We start from the raw sequence: 12,750 nt of genomic DNA on the forward strand, positions 1-12,750 counted from the left end.
AGCCGCCCAGTCGATTGGTATTTTTTAAATCCCTGCTAAAGGCTTATTTCTTCTCCTTGACCTTTAGTGAAGGCTGAGGTTACAGCCCTGTCTTCACCTCACTGGATCAAATGTGTGCTTGTTTGTGCCTTTTATATTGCCTGCTAATGTCTGTTTATATTGCATTGTTTGCTTTATTTTAACCTGTACAGCACTTTGGTTGACTTGGTCATGTTAAAAGGTGCTATATAAATAAAGTTGAGTTGAGTTAAAAAGCTTTTATCTAAGTTGTTTTATTCTTCCTTGCACAATTTGAACATAGCTAGCTAGATGTTGTCACCAAAGCAAGAAGGACTAGTGAAATTAAGTGAATAGCTTTAAATCTAAAGCAGTTAAGCCCTTTTTCTGAGATAAGTCCATCCAACCAGCAGACTGAGGTGAGAACACGGAATTGCGTGATTTCATTTGGACAGCTTTGCAGCAGCCGTTGCATACTTTGACTGGAAGGCTTTATCAGATATTCTGATGGACAACAATGCAACGACACTTTTTTGTGTCCTTTTTATATTGCTGTTTGCATCAATACCTTAGACACAGACGCATACATACATGCATGCATGTGCGCCCTACCTGCCCATGTGTACGTACATACACATACATACATACATACATACATGTGTGTATGGTGTGTGCTGCACACACATTTGAGGTGTGCGTGAACGAATGTGCAGCAATGCTGGCCCTGCTTGTGTGACTTATTTTGGGGGGTTAGGTCGGGGGCAGTAGGGTCGGGGGCAGTAGGGTACAGTAAGGGCTCTGCAGAAGTGGTCTCACGTTGCTTGTTGGCTGGACAGTTGCTCCACTTTTGTAGGGGGCCTATAAATAGAGCCTGACGCATTCCTATGGAAATCTCTTAATGACGTCCCCTCCCCACCACTCGTATGTACACACACATACTGTACATAAACACATTTTATTTTATTTATTTAACCAGTAAAATCACATTGAGACCATAGTCTCTTTTTCAAGTGTGCACTGGCCAAGAGAAGAGGCAAATAAATGTTACACAGCTCTGCCAGTAACAACAAATACAGGACATGACAAGACAAACATATGACATCCGTAATACCAAAAACCAACTACCAGGGAGGCTCAGAGAGAGTCTAAATAGCTAACCAAGTACAGACTAAAAAAGACCAATAAGAACAATACATCAAGAAACTACTAAACTAATATAAAACTAAGAACACAGCAATTGCTACTCGTCAAAGCAGGAGCAGTGGCTAAGAGTGCAAAGTGGGAATCTTTGTGTCAGTCATCCAAAGTTTATTCTTATCATTCTCAATCTGTTGAACATCATTAACTTAGCTTAGTCTTTTTCTGGCATGTCAGAGATATTCTAAAAGGTCAAAGATAAATCAAAATGAAATGTTTCACTGTACTGTTTTTGACATACTGTAACTCCCTGACCTCGGGAGACACAAATATGAATGGTACATTTGTAAATAATAGTGTTGGTTTTAAATGGCTTGGAGCACCACGAAGGCTCAATAATGAGCTCCAGAACGTTCAAACCGCCTTGAGAGTTGGGACAGCTTTGTGCACTTCATTATTGTATAACTGCATTGATTCAGCATGCTCCCTTGGCTTGAGTACACCAAAAGATTTACAATTTGTATTTTAGACGAGCCACACTGTTATCATTTTGGTCAGTGTGTGACTGTGTACAATTTGCCTTAATAGCTACCCTTTGCAATGTCACTATGGACCATGCGTACGTTGTGATGTCGATGCTGAAACGATATTGAAAAGATATAGTGTGCCATCTTAATGGGTGACATACAGTATTTACTTTCATAATTGATTAATCGATGGTGAAAGGGCCTTTCTGTGTGGAGTTTGCATGTTCTCCCCGTCTGGTCTCTAAACTACCTCCCCCTGGCCAGCCGGGGCGCCTGATGGAGGGGAAAGGAACTGGTCGGAATAACGTGTTCCTTCCACGCACTACGTCCAGCCGGGGAAACTCTCCTGTCAGGTGAAAAGAAGCAGCTTGGACTCCTCATGCATAGAAGAAAGCATGAGGTCAGGTTGGCAGAGGAAGTGTAGCGCCCAGGATTACATTAGATAATTGACACTGGGTGGAAAAAATGGGTTGCAAAATCGTGGGATAAGGAATTATAAAATAAAATAAAAAGAATTGATTAATCGGCCGATTATTTAAACAATGAATCGGATTATGGCACTCATTTATCACCTTATAAATTTGATTTTAGGTTATTTTAGACATGTTGTAGTTGTAACTAACAAAAAAGACAAAGATGAAAAATGTATTATTATTATATTTTGCTCAGCAAAGGCTGCTATTCAAAAAAAGTCACCATTGTTATATGTGGTATTTTGCTTTGCAGGCGCTACTATATATGTGCAACTAGCAGCAGATTGTAAGGCTCACTCGTCTTTAGCTTAGTTACATTTAACACTGGAAAAACTATGTTTAAGTGGAAAAACACTCACAATAAATAACAAACTCCAGCGATTATTTGCCGATTTGATTACTAAATGATTTGGCAACTAATTGAATAATCGATTACTATTAATCGATTAATCGTTGCAGCCTTAGTGGGTATACTGTGTATAAATATGTAGACTCCGGCCAGCCTTCTGTCCATCTAGTTTGGTTTTATCATGACCAAAGGTTCACCGTCCTACAGTGTACTTAATGAGTTACCTATTCATTATCCATTAGGGTGATTTATGCTTGTTTGTTTGCTGATGTCTCGCACTGGAAATATCTGATTTACAAGCGTTGTGATAGCTATTTCAGTGCACGGCACGGTATGTAAGTATGAATCGTGTGTGTGTGTGTGTGTGTGTGTGTGTGTGTGTGTTGCGTAAGAGATCTTTATATTCTAGTAAGTCTGCAGGAAAAAAAAAACATGTAAAGGAATGTGTGACTGCTGGTTTGTGACTAATCCACTGGGTCAGGGAAAAGTATGCCGTGAACCGAGACGATGCAGGTTGCCATGTATGTATGTAAGTAATGCACCTTAATGATGCATCAGTGGAACCATGACCGGATCCTTACTGCGGCTAAAGTGTGTGTGTGTGTGTGTGTGTGTGTGTGTGTGTGTGTGTGTGTGTGTGCGTGTGCGTGCGTGCGTGCGTGCGTGCGTGCGTGCGCGCTCATCTGAAGTGGTGTACAGTAACTGGATAGGTTTACATGTAGAACGTGTGTGTCTTCCTGTTTTGTGTCAAAGATAGCCCTCCCAGAGTCCCAGGCCTGGGTTATTTGTGCAGGCTGAGACAGAGATGGACCGAGAGGGGGTGGGGGATGAGGATAGAGGTCACACGGGTGGGGGGGGGGGGAGGGGATGAGGATAGAGGTCACAGGAGGAAGCTGCGATATGGACATGTGTGTGTGTGGGATTGTGTGCACATACAGCCTCAATCAGTTTCATGGCTGATGGACATACATGTGCTCTTCATTTTGTAAAGCCAGCTGATCTAGAGATTCTCTCCAAACAGGAGCAGCGGAACAGCTGCACAGAACAGACCACTCACTAGGTGTACAGAACAGCTGCACAGACCACTCACTAGGTGTACAGAACAGCTGCACAGACCACTCACTAGGTGTACAGAACAGCTGCACAGACCACTCACTCAGGTGCTGAAACCAGCCCAAGCTTTCTACTAGTAGTGCCCTCTCTACAAGATAATGGCAAAACTCATGCTTTATGATATTATCTTCCTGTGTGCAACTCTGTCTCTCTCTGTTTACAATCACTTTCTTTAATCCCTAGTCTTTCTTGCACTCTGTTTTGCTTCTCTCTCTCATTCCGTTTCTCTCTTTCTCTGCCTCTCTCTCTCTCTCTCTCTAGCGTATCTCGCTCTGGAGCCCTCTCCCTATTCCCACCCTGGCTCCAAAGGTATCCGTTTCTCCCTGTAAAGAAGCCGCTGCTCCTTGCCTGTTGTTAACCGAGCACGTAGAGAGGGGGGGCTTCAGTCTTCCTGGTGGCCAAGAGAGCTAGGGCACTCCAGACAGTGCCCTATACCCTGAAGCCATGGAAGTCTGGACTCGCCCCTCTATCCATCTCTTGCATGTAGATCGTGGATGGCAGACACTTAATTAAGGTTCACCTAGCATAGGTCTGCCGTCCCACCGTAGACGGCTTACAGTGGCAGCATCATTTAATGTGTTTATTTTAATTTCTCATTTCTTTGTGTCCGTGTAAGATTAGTCGGTGCACTCGGACCGCTAGCAACCACGCATTATGTGTTATTATGTGTCTGAAGGACACTTTGAGCTAACCTTGTGCTTCTAAACTTATCCCATTTTGACCTGAGATCAGATTCTAAAAATGACTTCTACATCCTGACAGTTTTCTGAAAAAGCTATGTTTCTATGTCAGTGGTTCTTCGATTTTTCAAAAATAGCAGACCTACAAGCTCGTAGCGCGCCACTCGGTGGCGCGCTACGAGCTTGTAGATCTGCTATTTTTCAATAGCTAAAGCATAACATAATGCTAACACCAAAAGGGGTTCCCGCCAAAAATGGGTTATATCACAATGGAACCTGAATATTGCATTGACCATGGACTTTAAATAACACTAGTACATTATAATGTTCTTCTGGTGAAGGTGTTCTTATTTGTCCATGACCACAATCGAGGTCCTGATCCTCCGGTTTAGAAATTTAGATTAAGCTAATAGCTAGCCCTACATGTAGCATCCAAGGTTTTGCAGTGAACCGTGGGACATTTCGTCGAGTATAATGTCCCATGTCGTCAACAAGTTGCTTGCGGTCAGAAGGCACTTTAAGTAGACTGGGCAAGAAATTCTAACTGTCGGGAAGTACACGACACACACAGGGCTACAGGAAGTTGTGGTGGCCCTGTGATTTTGCTTGACACTTCCGGTAGTTGTTCTTCGCCAGGCTTTATCTCCTTGTGAGATGGAGATAAAGCTGGGAATGAGGTCGGGCTCTTAATGAAATTGACATGCTAGTCTGAGCATGTACTTGTGTATATATTGGGTATATATTCATTTTTATATTCATTTTGCATCATTCTTCGCTACTCGTTTTGTGCAGAGGTCTGTGAATGCAAGTAGGTGTTTTGGTTGTGTGGAAAAACATGTTTGTGGCCTTTAATAACTTGTATTTTCTCTCAACCGTCAGTCCTCAGCGCAGACCGCGTGGAGCAGATGACCAAAACCTACAATGACATTGAAGTGGTCACACACCTTCTGGTGGAGGTAGGTTGGAACACTCACGCTCACTAATAACAACACATTGGGTATAACCACAGTCACGCCATGAAACGTCAAGAAAACGCCTAGAAGAGGCCTCTCTTCCGGGGTTTTAAACAGCTGGTGGATGGAAATCATGCTAGTGCGGCTTCAACTTGTAGCGTCGGCAAAAAAACGAAAACGCTTTGCCGACGCTACAAGTTGGAGCCGCGCACTCGCGTCATTTCCATCGACCAGCTGTCTAAAAACCAGGAAAAGACGCCTGTTCTAGGCATTTTCTTTCCGCCTCTTAACGTAAGCTTGTGCCGGCGCCCACACACACACACACACACACACACACACACCAACAACGGCCACCGGTTGGCTGAATGACTGACTGACTGACCTGTGTCCCATGCTCTGATTGGACAGCGGGACAGGGACTTGGAGCTGGCGGCTCGGATTGGTCAGTCGCTGTTGCAGAGGAACAACCTACTGCAGGAACGCAACGAGGCTGTGGAAGAGCAGCTAACACAGGCCCTGGATCAGGTAGAACACACACACACACACACACACACACACACACACACAACAAGTTTGTTTGTATAGCGCATTTCAACAAGGCAATTAAAACGTTTTACCAAAAATATGAAGAGCATTAAAACATTTAGGCCTGACGTCGAAATAAAAAAAACGTTCGCTCTGAAAGAATATATATTCAAAGATTTGTGCCGCATTTTTACGATTTTTCAAAAATAGCAGACCTACAAGCTTGTGGCGCGCTTTGAGCTTGTAGATCTGCTATTTTTCAATAGCTAAAGTATAACATAATGCTTAGTTAAAACACCAAAAGGGGTTCCCGTCCAGAATGGGTTAAAACATTGCAGAAGAGTTAATAGAATACAAAAGAAGAATGAATGAAGAATAAAACTGATACATATATAAGAACAAACGTACAGTGCAGTACAAGAAATAAATTACAAAAACAGAAAAGTCTTCAGGTTTGATTTAAAAGAACAAAAGTTTTAGGAGGACATTTCTGGTGAGTTTACATCGCAGATATGCACAAAAAAGTCTGCTGCTACTCTCCACATAATAGTTTTGACAGAAAGTAGGGACAGAGGGTTCATGGGTCACGGTGTGCCGATGACAGAATTAGAAACGCGGCGGCACGTTTTGTTCTCACTTCCAAGGGGAGATCAAAGCGTTCACTGCGTTCGCCACGTCCTCCCTCTACTCGCCCTCCAGGTCAACCAGCTGCAGCATGAGTTGGCCAAGAAGGACGAGCTGCTGCGCATGGTGGCCAGCGCCTCCGAGGAGAGCGAGACGGACTCCAGCTGCTCCACGCCGTACCGCCAGCCTCAGCACCACCACGGGGGCCTCAGCGCCGCCGTGGCCCTCGGCCAGCTGGAGGCGCTGCAGTACAAGCTGCAGGAGATGGAGGAGGAGAACCTCGCCCTGAGATCAGAGGTACGCAGCCACACGACATGAGTTGGGTTGGGATCCGTGAAAATGAGAGAATCGGAACTCTTGAGAGTGTATAAAATGGAACCTTACCAAATGGACCCTTTCGGATCCATTTGGTTCCATTTGTACACTCTGAGAGTTACAGACCTGTAAGGGTCCATTTGGAACCCCATATAGGAACCGTTAACACTCCCATCGCCCAGGACGAAGTTCTTTGTCCTTTCTATTAGTAACGCTCGACGCTCAGGACGAAGTCTTGTCCAAAAGACGAAGTTTATTGATATGAGAACGGATCGCATGGCTCCACAGCCTGGGAGCGCCTGTTGGGCAATCCTCGGTGACGCGCAAGAGTGTCATCGAAAAACTCCCTCCCCTGTTTAGCTGATGAAAACGAAAATCTTAAAACGTTCATAACTCGCGATCTAAATCATCCCGTCTAATTATGAAAAAAGATCCTGTGTTAGACGGCGCTCCGCGGTCCAGTCGCTAGTCGCGATAGATTTATTAGAAATGCACGCATTCAGACACCAAGGTGCATCGGTGCTGAAAGCAGTCCGGTGTAAGAGGCCGGGCCCTATGCACACAACTATGCTACAAACAATGCAGATTCTAAAGTCATAATGATGCCATGCTCAATGCCCTTCACACAAGTACAGTATGTAGGAACCTACTGTAGCAAGAGAGCTACCCAGGTTCTTGTTTTTCTCACATTTATTTTATACAAAGAGCTCCAGGCAGAAGCAGGCATCCACACACAGCTCCTGAAAACTATATATTATACACTATATTATACGGTGTATATAGTGGTTATGTCTAAACATTCAGAGGTTATTAAATGTATTTTCTCCCTAGTGAAAAACACAGGGAAGTCAAGTACCTTGACAAACATATGTTAAACATATATACATATCTTTTATAATCATTATTGAAACAATTGCAGATGGGGACATCACATTGTTTGTTGCAGAAGAATGCGTCAGTTCTAGTAAGGTCACGTGGACAGGGTCCGTATAGCTCCACACAGACTCTGTGTGTATTTGTGATGGTGTGAATGTGTGTGTGTGACTGTGTGTTGTTGTCCTCCTCCTCTCCAGGCTTGTCATCTGAAGACCGAAACCATCACTTACGAAGAGAAGGAGCAACGGCTGGTCATCGACTGCGTTAAGGAGCTCCGTGAGTCACGACGACACGCTCGCACACGCAAAACAATTATGCAGACGTGCACTCGCTGTTCTGCCTGGCATTCTAACCACTGACTGTGAAGCACTTTGTGACTTTGTTCTGAAAAGTGTTTTTCATAAAGGCTGTTTTTATCATTTTATGTGCGCGTATCTTTTCCAGGTGAGTCCAACAGCCAGATGGTGGTTATGACAGACGAGCTTTCACGGAAGAACCATGACCTGATGAAGCACCAGGAGGAGATCGCACAGCTCCTCTCTCAGATAGTAGATCTGCAACACAGAGTCAAGGAGGTGATGAAGGGATGGAGGCAGGGGGGGAGGAGGAGATGGGGAAGGAGGAGAGGGGAAGAGATGGGGAGTAAGGCCCGATTCATACATTTCTGACGAGACAAAATCATTTCAGCAGCGGTATTTCCTCATTCATTCAGCCCAGCTCGGAGTTCAATTTGTCGGCCTTGAAGACAAGGAAACAACTTCCAAATGCTTGTGGCTGGTTAGGTGAGCTCTGCAGAGCGGGCAGATCTGGCTGCAGTGTTGTCGTCAGACTCAACAATACAATAAATACTGTCTAAAATAATTACAAACCTATACTAGGCTACACAAATAAACAACACGTTCACATAACAAGAAACTAAACACAAGATACCTCCGTTCCCAACGCATCACGTTCTTAACGAACTGCTTTTTACACACGCACACACACACACACACACACACGCACACACAAAACAGCCTGATTGTGACAGAACACCCAGCTGGCTGTAGGAGGAGGACGCACAAGGGTCAGTAAGATGTGTATCATTTACCGGCCACAAAACATATTCATGTCAATGACCACCGATATTTACAAGCGACTGCAGCGTTGAATTGACTTTTATTATAGCGCCTAACTTAAGTCAGTCCTAGAACCTTTCCAGAATAAATGGGAGTATGAATCGGCCCTAAGGGAGGGAGAGGGAGGAGGAGATGGGGAGAGAAGAGATGGGTAATGAGGGGAAAAATGTGTGGAGATAGCACCAGTAGGGCTGTCACGATTACAAATTTAAGTTGATTAATTGTCGCACAAATAATGGCGATTAACGATTTAATTCTCTTTTTGTTTTTTTTGCATTGAACATTGGAACGTTACAATTTGTATTTCTGTGTTTATGCTTCGTAATCACAAATTGTCGAAATGTTGGTTTCCTCTTTTTAAATACATTTTTGCATCGTGGCTATGAGTGTGCAGCCTTTGTATTTGTCTTCTATACAGGGCAGATATGAACAATAACTTAGATTTACAAAGAAGACAGGTTTAATCCTTTTTGACTGTGTGTGTTGTCTTTGCAGTTGGCCCTCGAGAAGGAAGAGCTTCGAATTCACCTGCAGGCATCCAAAGAAGCTCAAAGGCAACTAACCGCAGAGGTGTGTGTGTGTGTGTGTGTGTGTGTGTGTGTGTGTGTGTGTGTGTGTGTGTGTGTGTGTGTGTGTGTGTGTGTGTGTGTGTGTGTGTGTGTGTGTGTGTGTGTGTGTGTGTGTGTGTGTGTGTGTGTGTGTGTGTGTGTGTGTGTGTGTGTGTGTGTGTGTGTGTGTGTGTGTGGCTGTACTTTATATTTCGGGACAATCCTTTTTTTAATTGCTTGCAACCATCTGTGTGTGTGTGTGTGTGCGTGCGTGCTTTTCAGCTGAACGAGCTTGCAGAGAGGAACGCAGAGTGTGTGGGGATGCTCCATGAGTCCCAGGAGGAGATGAAGGAGTTGCGTAATAAGAACACGCCCTCTGCTGGGATGCGACGGCACCTGTCCTACGGACTATACCCAATGGTAAGGATAACTTTATATACCACACATTTTGTGTCCCGCTAAGCTGGTCTAAGTTCCTTGTGTGTGTCTTGGGATCCCAATTTGACACACTGTAGAAGACCATAATATTCTGACCCATTTGTTTAACACTATACTCCTACTATATATAGAGTCAGTGGCATAGCGTAGTAACATTGTTTAATGCAATCAGATAGGACTTTTCTGTTTGGATGTATGGACTGTTAAGGCCAGAAACTTGAAAGTATTTTTTTGCCACTCGTTCCTGCATAACTTCCGGGTATGATGCTGATGTCATGTGCATACCCTCTATTGAAGTTGTCCTTTGTCCGTGTTATGATAAATACATGTGTGTGTGTGTGTGTGTGTGTGTGTGTGTGTGTGTGTGTGTGTGTGTGTGTGTGTGTGTGTGTGTGTGTGTGTGTGTGTGTGTGTGTGTGTGTGTGTGTGTGTGTGTGTGTGTGTGTGTGTGTGTGTGTGTGTGTGTGTGTGTGTGTGTGTGTGTGTGTGTGTGTGTGTGTGTGTTACAGGACTCCCTGGCAGCAGAGATTGAGGGCACAATGAGGAGAGAGCTCAGTGTGGAAGAAGAAACGTCGGTTCAGGAACAAAGGTTTCACTTTCACCCTCCCCCACTCCACTCTATAATAATAATAAAACTTTATTTGTATAGCACCTTTCATGACATGAAATGCAGCTCAAAGAGCTTTACAGAGCAATGGAGAAAGAAAAAAGAAAAGCAAGGCAGTAATGCAATACAGTAAGGACATGAATAACAAAAAATTTAAAGATCAATTGTAGAGGGTCTTGAGCTGTGCTTTAAAAATGTCTACAGAGGCTGCCTGTCGAAGGTACAGTGGGAGTTTGTTCCACGCCGTCGGCCCGTAGAAGCAAAAAGCTGCTTCCCCGTATTGTGGAAGCATGAACTGTTGTCCTACTCTCCCCCACTCCACTGTATGAACTGTTCTTCTATACCCCCCACTCCTCATGAACTGTCCTTCTATACCCCCCACTCCACTGTATGAACTGTTCTTCTATACCCCCCACTCCACTGTATGAACTGTTCTTCTATACCCCCCACTCCTCATGAACTGTCCTTCTATACCCCCCACTCCACTGTATGAACTGTTCTTCTATACCCCCCACTCCACTGTATGAACTGTTCTTCTATACCCCCCCACTCCACTGTATGAACTGTTCTTCTATACCCCCCACTCCTCATGAACTGTCCTTCTATACCCCCCCACTCCACTGTATGAACTGTTCTTCTATACCCCCCACTCCACTGTATGAACTGTTCTTCTATACCCCCCACTCCACTGTATGAACTGTTCTTCTATACCCCCCACTCCTCATGAACTGTCCTTCTATACCCCCCCACTCCACTGTATGAACTGTTCTTCTATACCCCCCACTCCACTGTATGAACTGTTCTTCTATACCCCCCACTCCTCATGAACTGTCCTTCTATACCCCCCACTCCACTGTATGAACTGTTCTTCTATACCCCCCACTCCACTGTATGAACTGTTCTTCTATACCCCCCACTCCACTGTATGAACTGTTCTTCTATACCCCCCACTCCTCATGAACTGTCCTTCTATACCCCCCCACTCCACTGTATGAACTGTTCTTCTATACCCCCCACTCCACTGTATGAACTGTTCTTCTATACCCCCCACTCCACTCTATGAACTGTTCTTCTATACCCCCCACTCCACTGTATGAACTGTTCTTCTATACCCCCCACTCCACTGTATGAACTGTTCTTCTATACCCCCCACTCCACTCTATGAACTGTTCTATACCCCCCACTCCACTGTATGAACTGTTCTATACCCCCCACTCCACTGTATGAACTGTTCTATACCCCCCACTCCACTGTATGAACTGTTCTATACCCCCCACTCCACTGTATGAACTGTTCTTCTATACCCCCCACTCCACTGTATGAACTGTTCTATACCCCCCACTCCACTGTATGAACTGTTCTATACCCCCCACTCCACTGTATGAACTGTTCTTCTATACCCCCCACTCCACTGTATGAACTGTTCTATACCCCCCACTCCACTGTATGAACTGTTCTTCTATACCCCCCACTCCACTGTATGAACTCTTCTATACCCCCCACTCCACTGTATGAACTCTTCTATACCCCCCACTCCACTGTATGAACTCTTCTATACCCCCCACTCCACTGTATGAACTGTTCTTCTATACCCCCCCACTCCACTGTATGAACTGTTCTTCTATACCCCCCCACTCCACTGTATGAACTGTTCTTCTATACCCCCCACTCCACTGTATGAACTCTTCTATACCCCCCACTCCACTGTATGAACTGTTCTTCTATACCCCCCACTCCACTGTATGAACTGTTCTTCTATACCCCCCACTCCACTGTATGAACTGTTCTTCTATACCCCCCACTCCACTGTATGAACTCTTCTATACCCCCCACTCCACTGTATGAACTGTTCTTCTATACCCCCCACTCCACTGTATGAACTGTTCTTCTATACCCCCCACTCCACTGTATGAACTGTTCTTCTATACCCCCCACTCCACTGTATGAACTGTTCTTCTATACCCCCCACTCCACTGTATGAACTGTTCTTCTATACCCCCCACTCCACTGTATGAACTCTTCTATACCCCCCACTCCACTGTATGAACTGTTCTTCTATACCCCCCACTCCACTGTATGAACTGTTCTTCTATACCCCCCACTCCACTGTATGAACTCTTCTATACCCCCCACTCCACTGTATGAACTATTCTTCCACCCTCCCCCACTCCACTGTATGAACTGTTCTTCTACTCTCCCCCACTCCTTATGAACTGTCCTTCTATACCCCCCACTCCACTTTACGAACGGTCCCGGCCATCTCTGTGCACTAGAAACTCGGGTGTTATTTTGTATAGTGGTTGGACCGTGCAGTACACGGTTTCTTTGTCCTTACCGGTTGATTATTCCGATCAATAATTACATTTTCTGTGACTGATAACTTGGTCAATACCCACAGTGTGATAAATAGTATTTCATAACCTTGCCATATACCCACTCTGTAAATCTATTTTCTAAGTCAGTGGTTCTC

The 12,750-nt window shown here is 44.7% G+C and overlaps 1 protein-coding gene across 4 annotated transcripts in view; it reads left to right on the plus strand.

The window, feature by feature from the left end:
* Positions 1-12,750, plus strand: part of trak2 (trafficking protein, kinesin binding 2) — a 35,657-nt gene that overhangs the window by 10,370 nt on the left and 12,537 nt on the right. For 2 of the 4 annotated variants that reach the window (XM_079495369.1, XM_079495371.1), the window contains 9 exons: positions 3,858-3,905; positions 5,156-5,232; positions 5,638-5,754; positions 6,454-6,675; positions 7,767-7,845; positions 8,014-8,144; positions 9,183-9,257; positions 9,518-9,655; positions 10,183-10,262. In XM_079495369.1, the coding sequence (XP_079351495.1) occupies positions 3,858-3,905; positions 5,156-5,232; positions 5,638-5,754; positions 6,454-6,675; positions 7,767-7,845; positions 8,014-8,144; positions 9,183-9,257; positions 9,518-9,655; positions 10,183-10,262 (967 nt within the window). The remainder of the gene's footprint in view (positions 1-3,857; positions 3,906-5,155; positions 5,233-5,637; positions 5,755-6,453; positions 6,676-7,766; positions 7,846-8,013; positions 8,145-9,182; positions 9,258-9,517; positions 9,656-10,182; positions 10,263-12,750) is intronic. The other 2 variants (XM_079495370.1, XM_079495372.1) reach the window with 1 other exon arrangement.

The sequence above is a fragment of the Electrona antarctica genome (genome assembly GCF_951216825.1).
Source record: "Electrona antarctica genome assembly, chromosome: 24".
Taxonomy (NCBI): domain Eukaryota; kingdom Metazoa; phylum Chordata; class Actinopteri; order Myctophiformes; family Myctophidae; genus Electrona; species Electrona antarctica.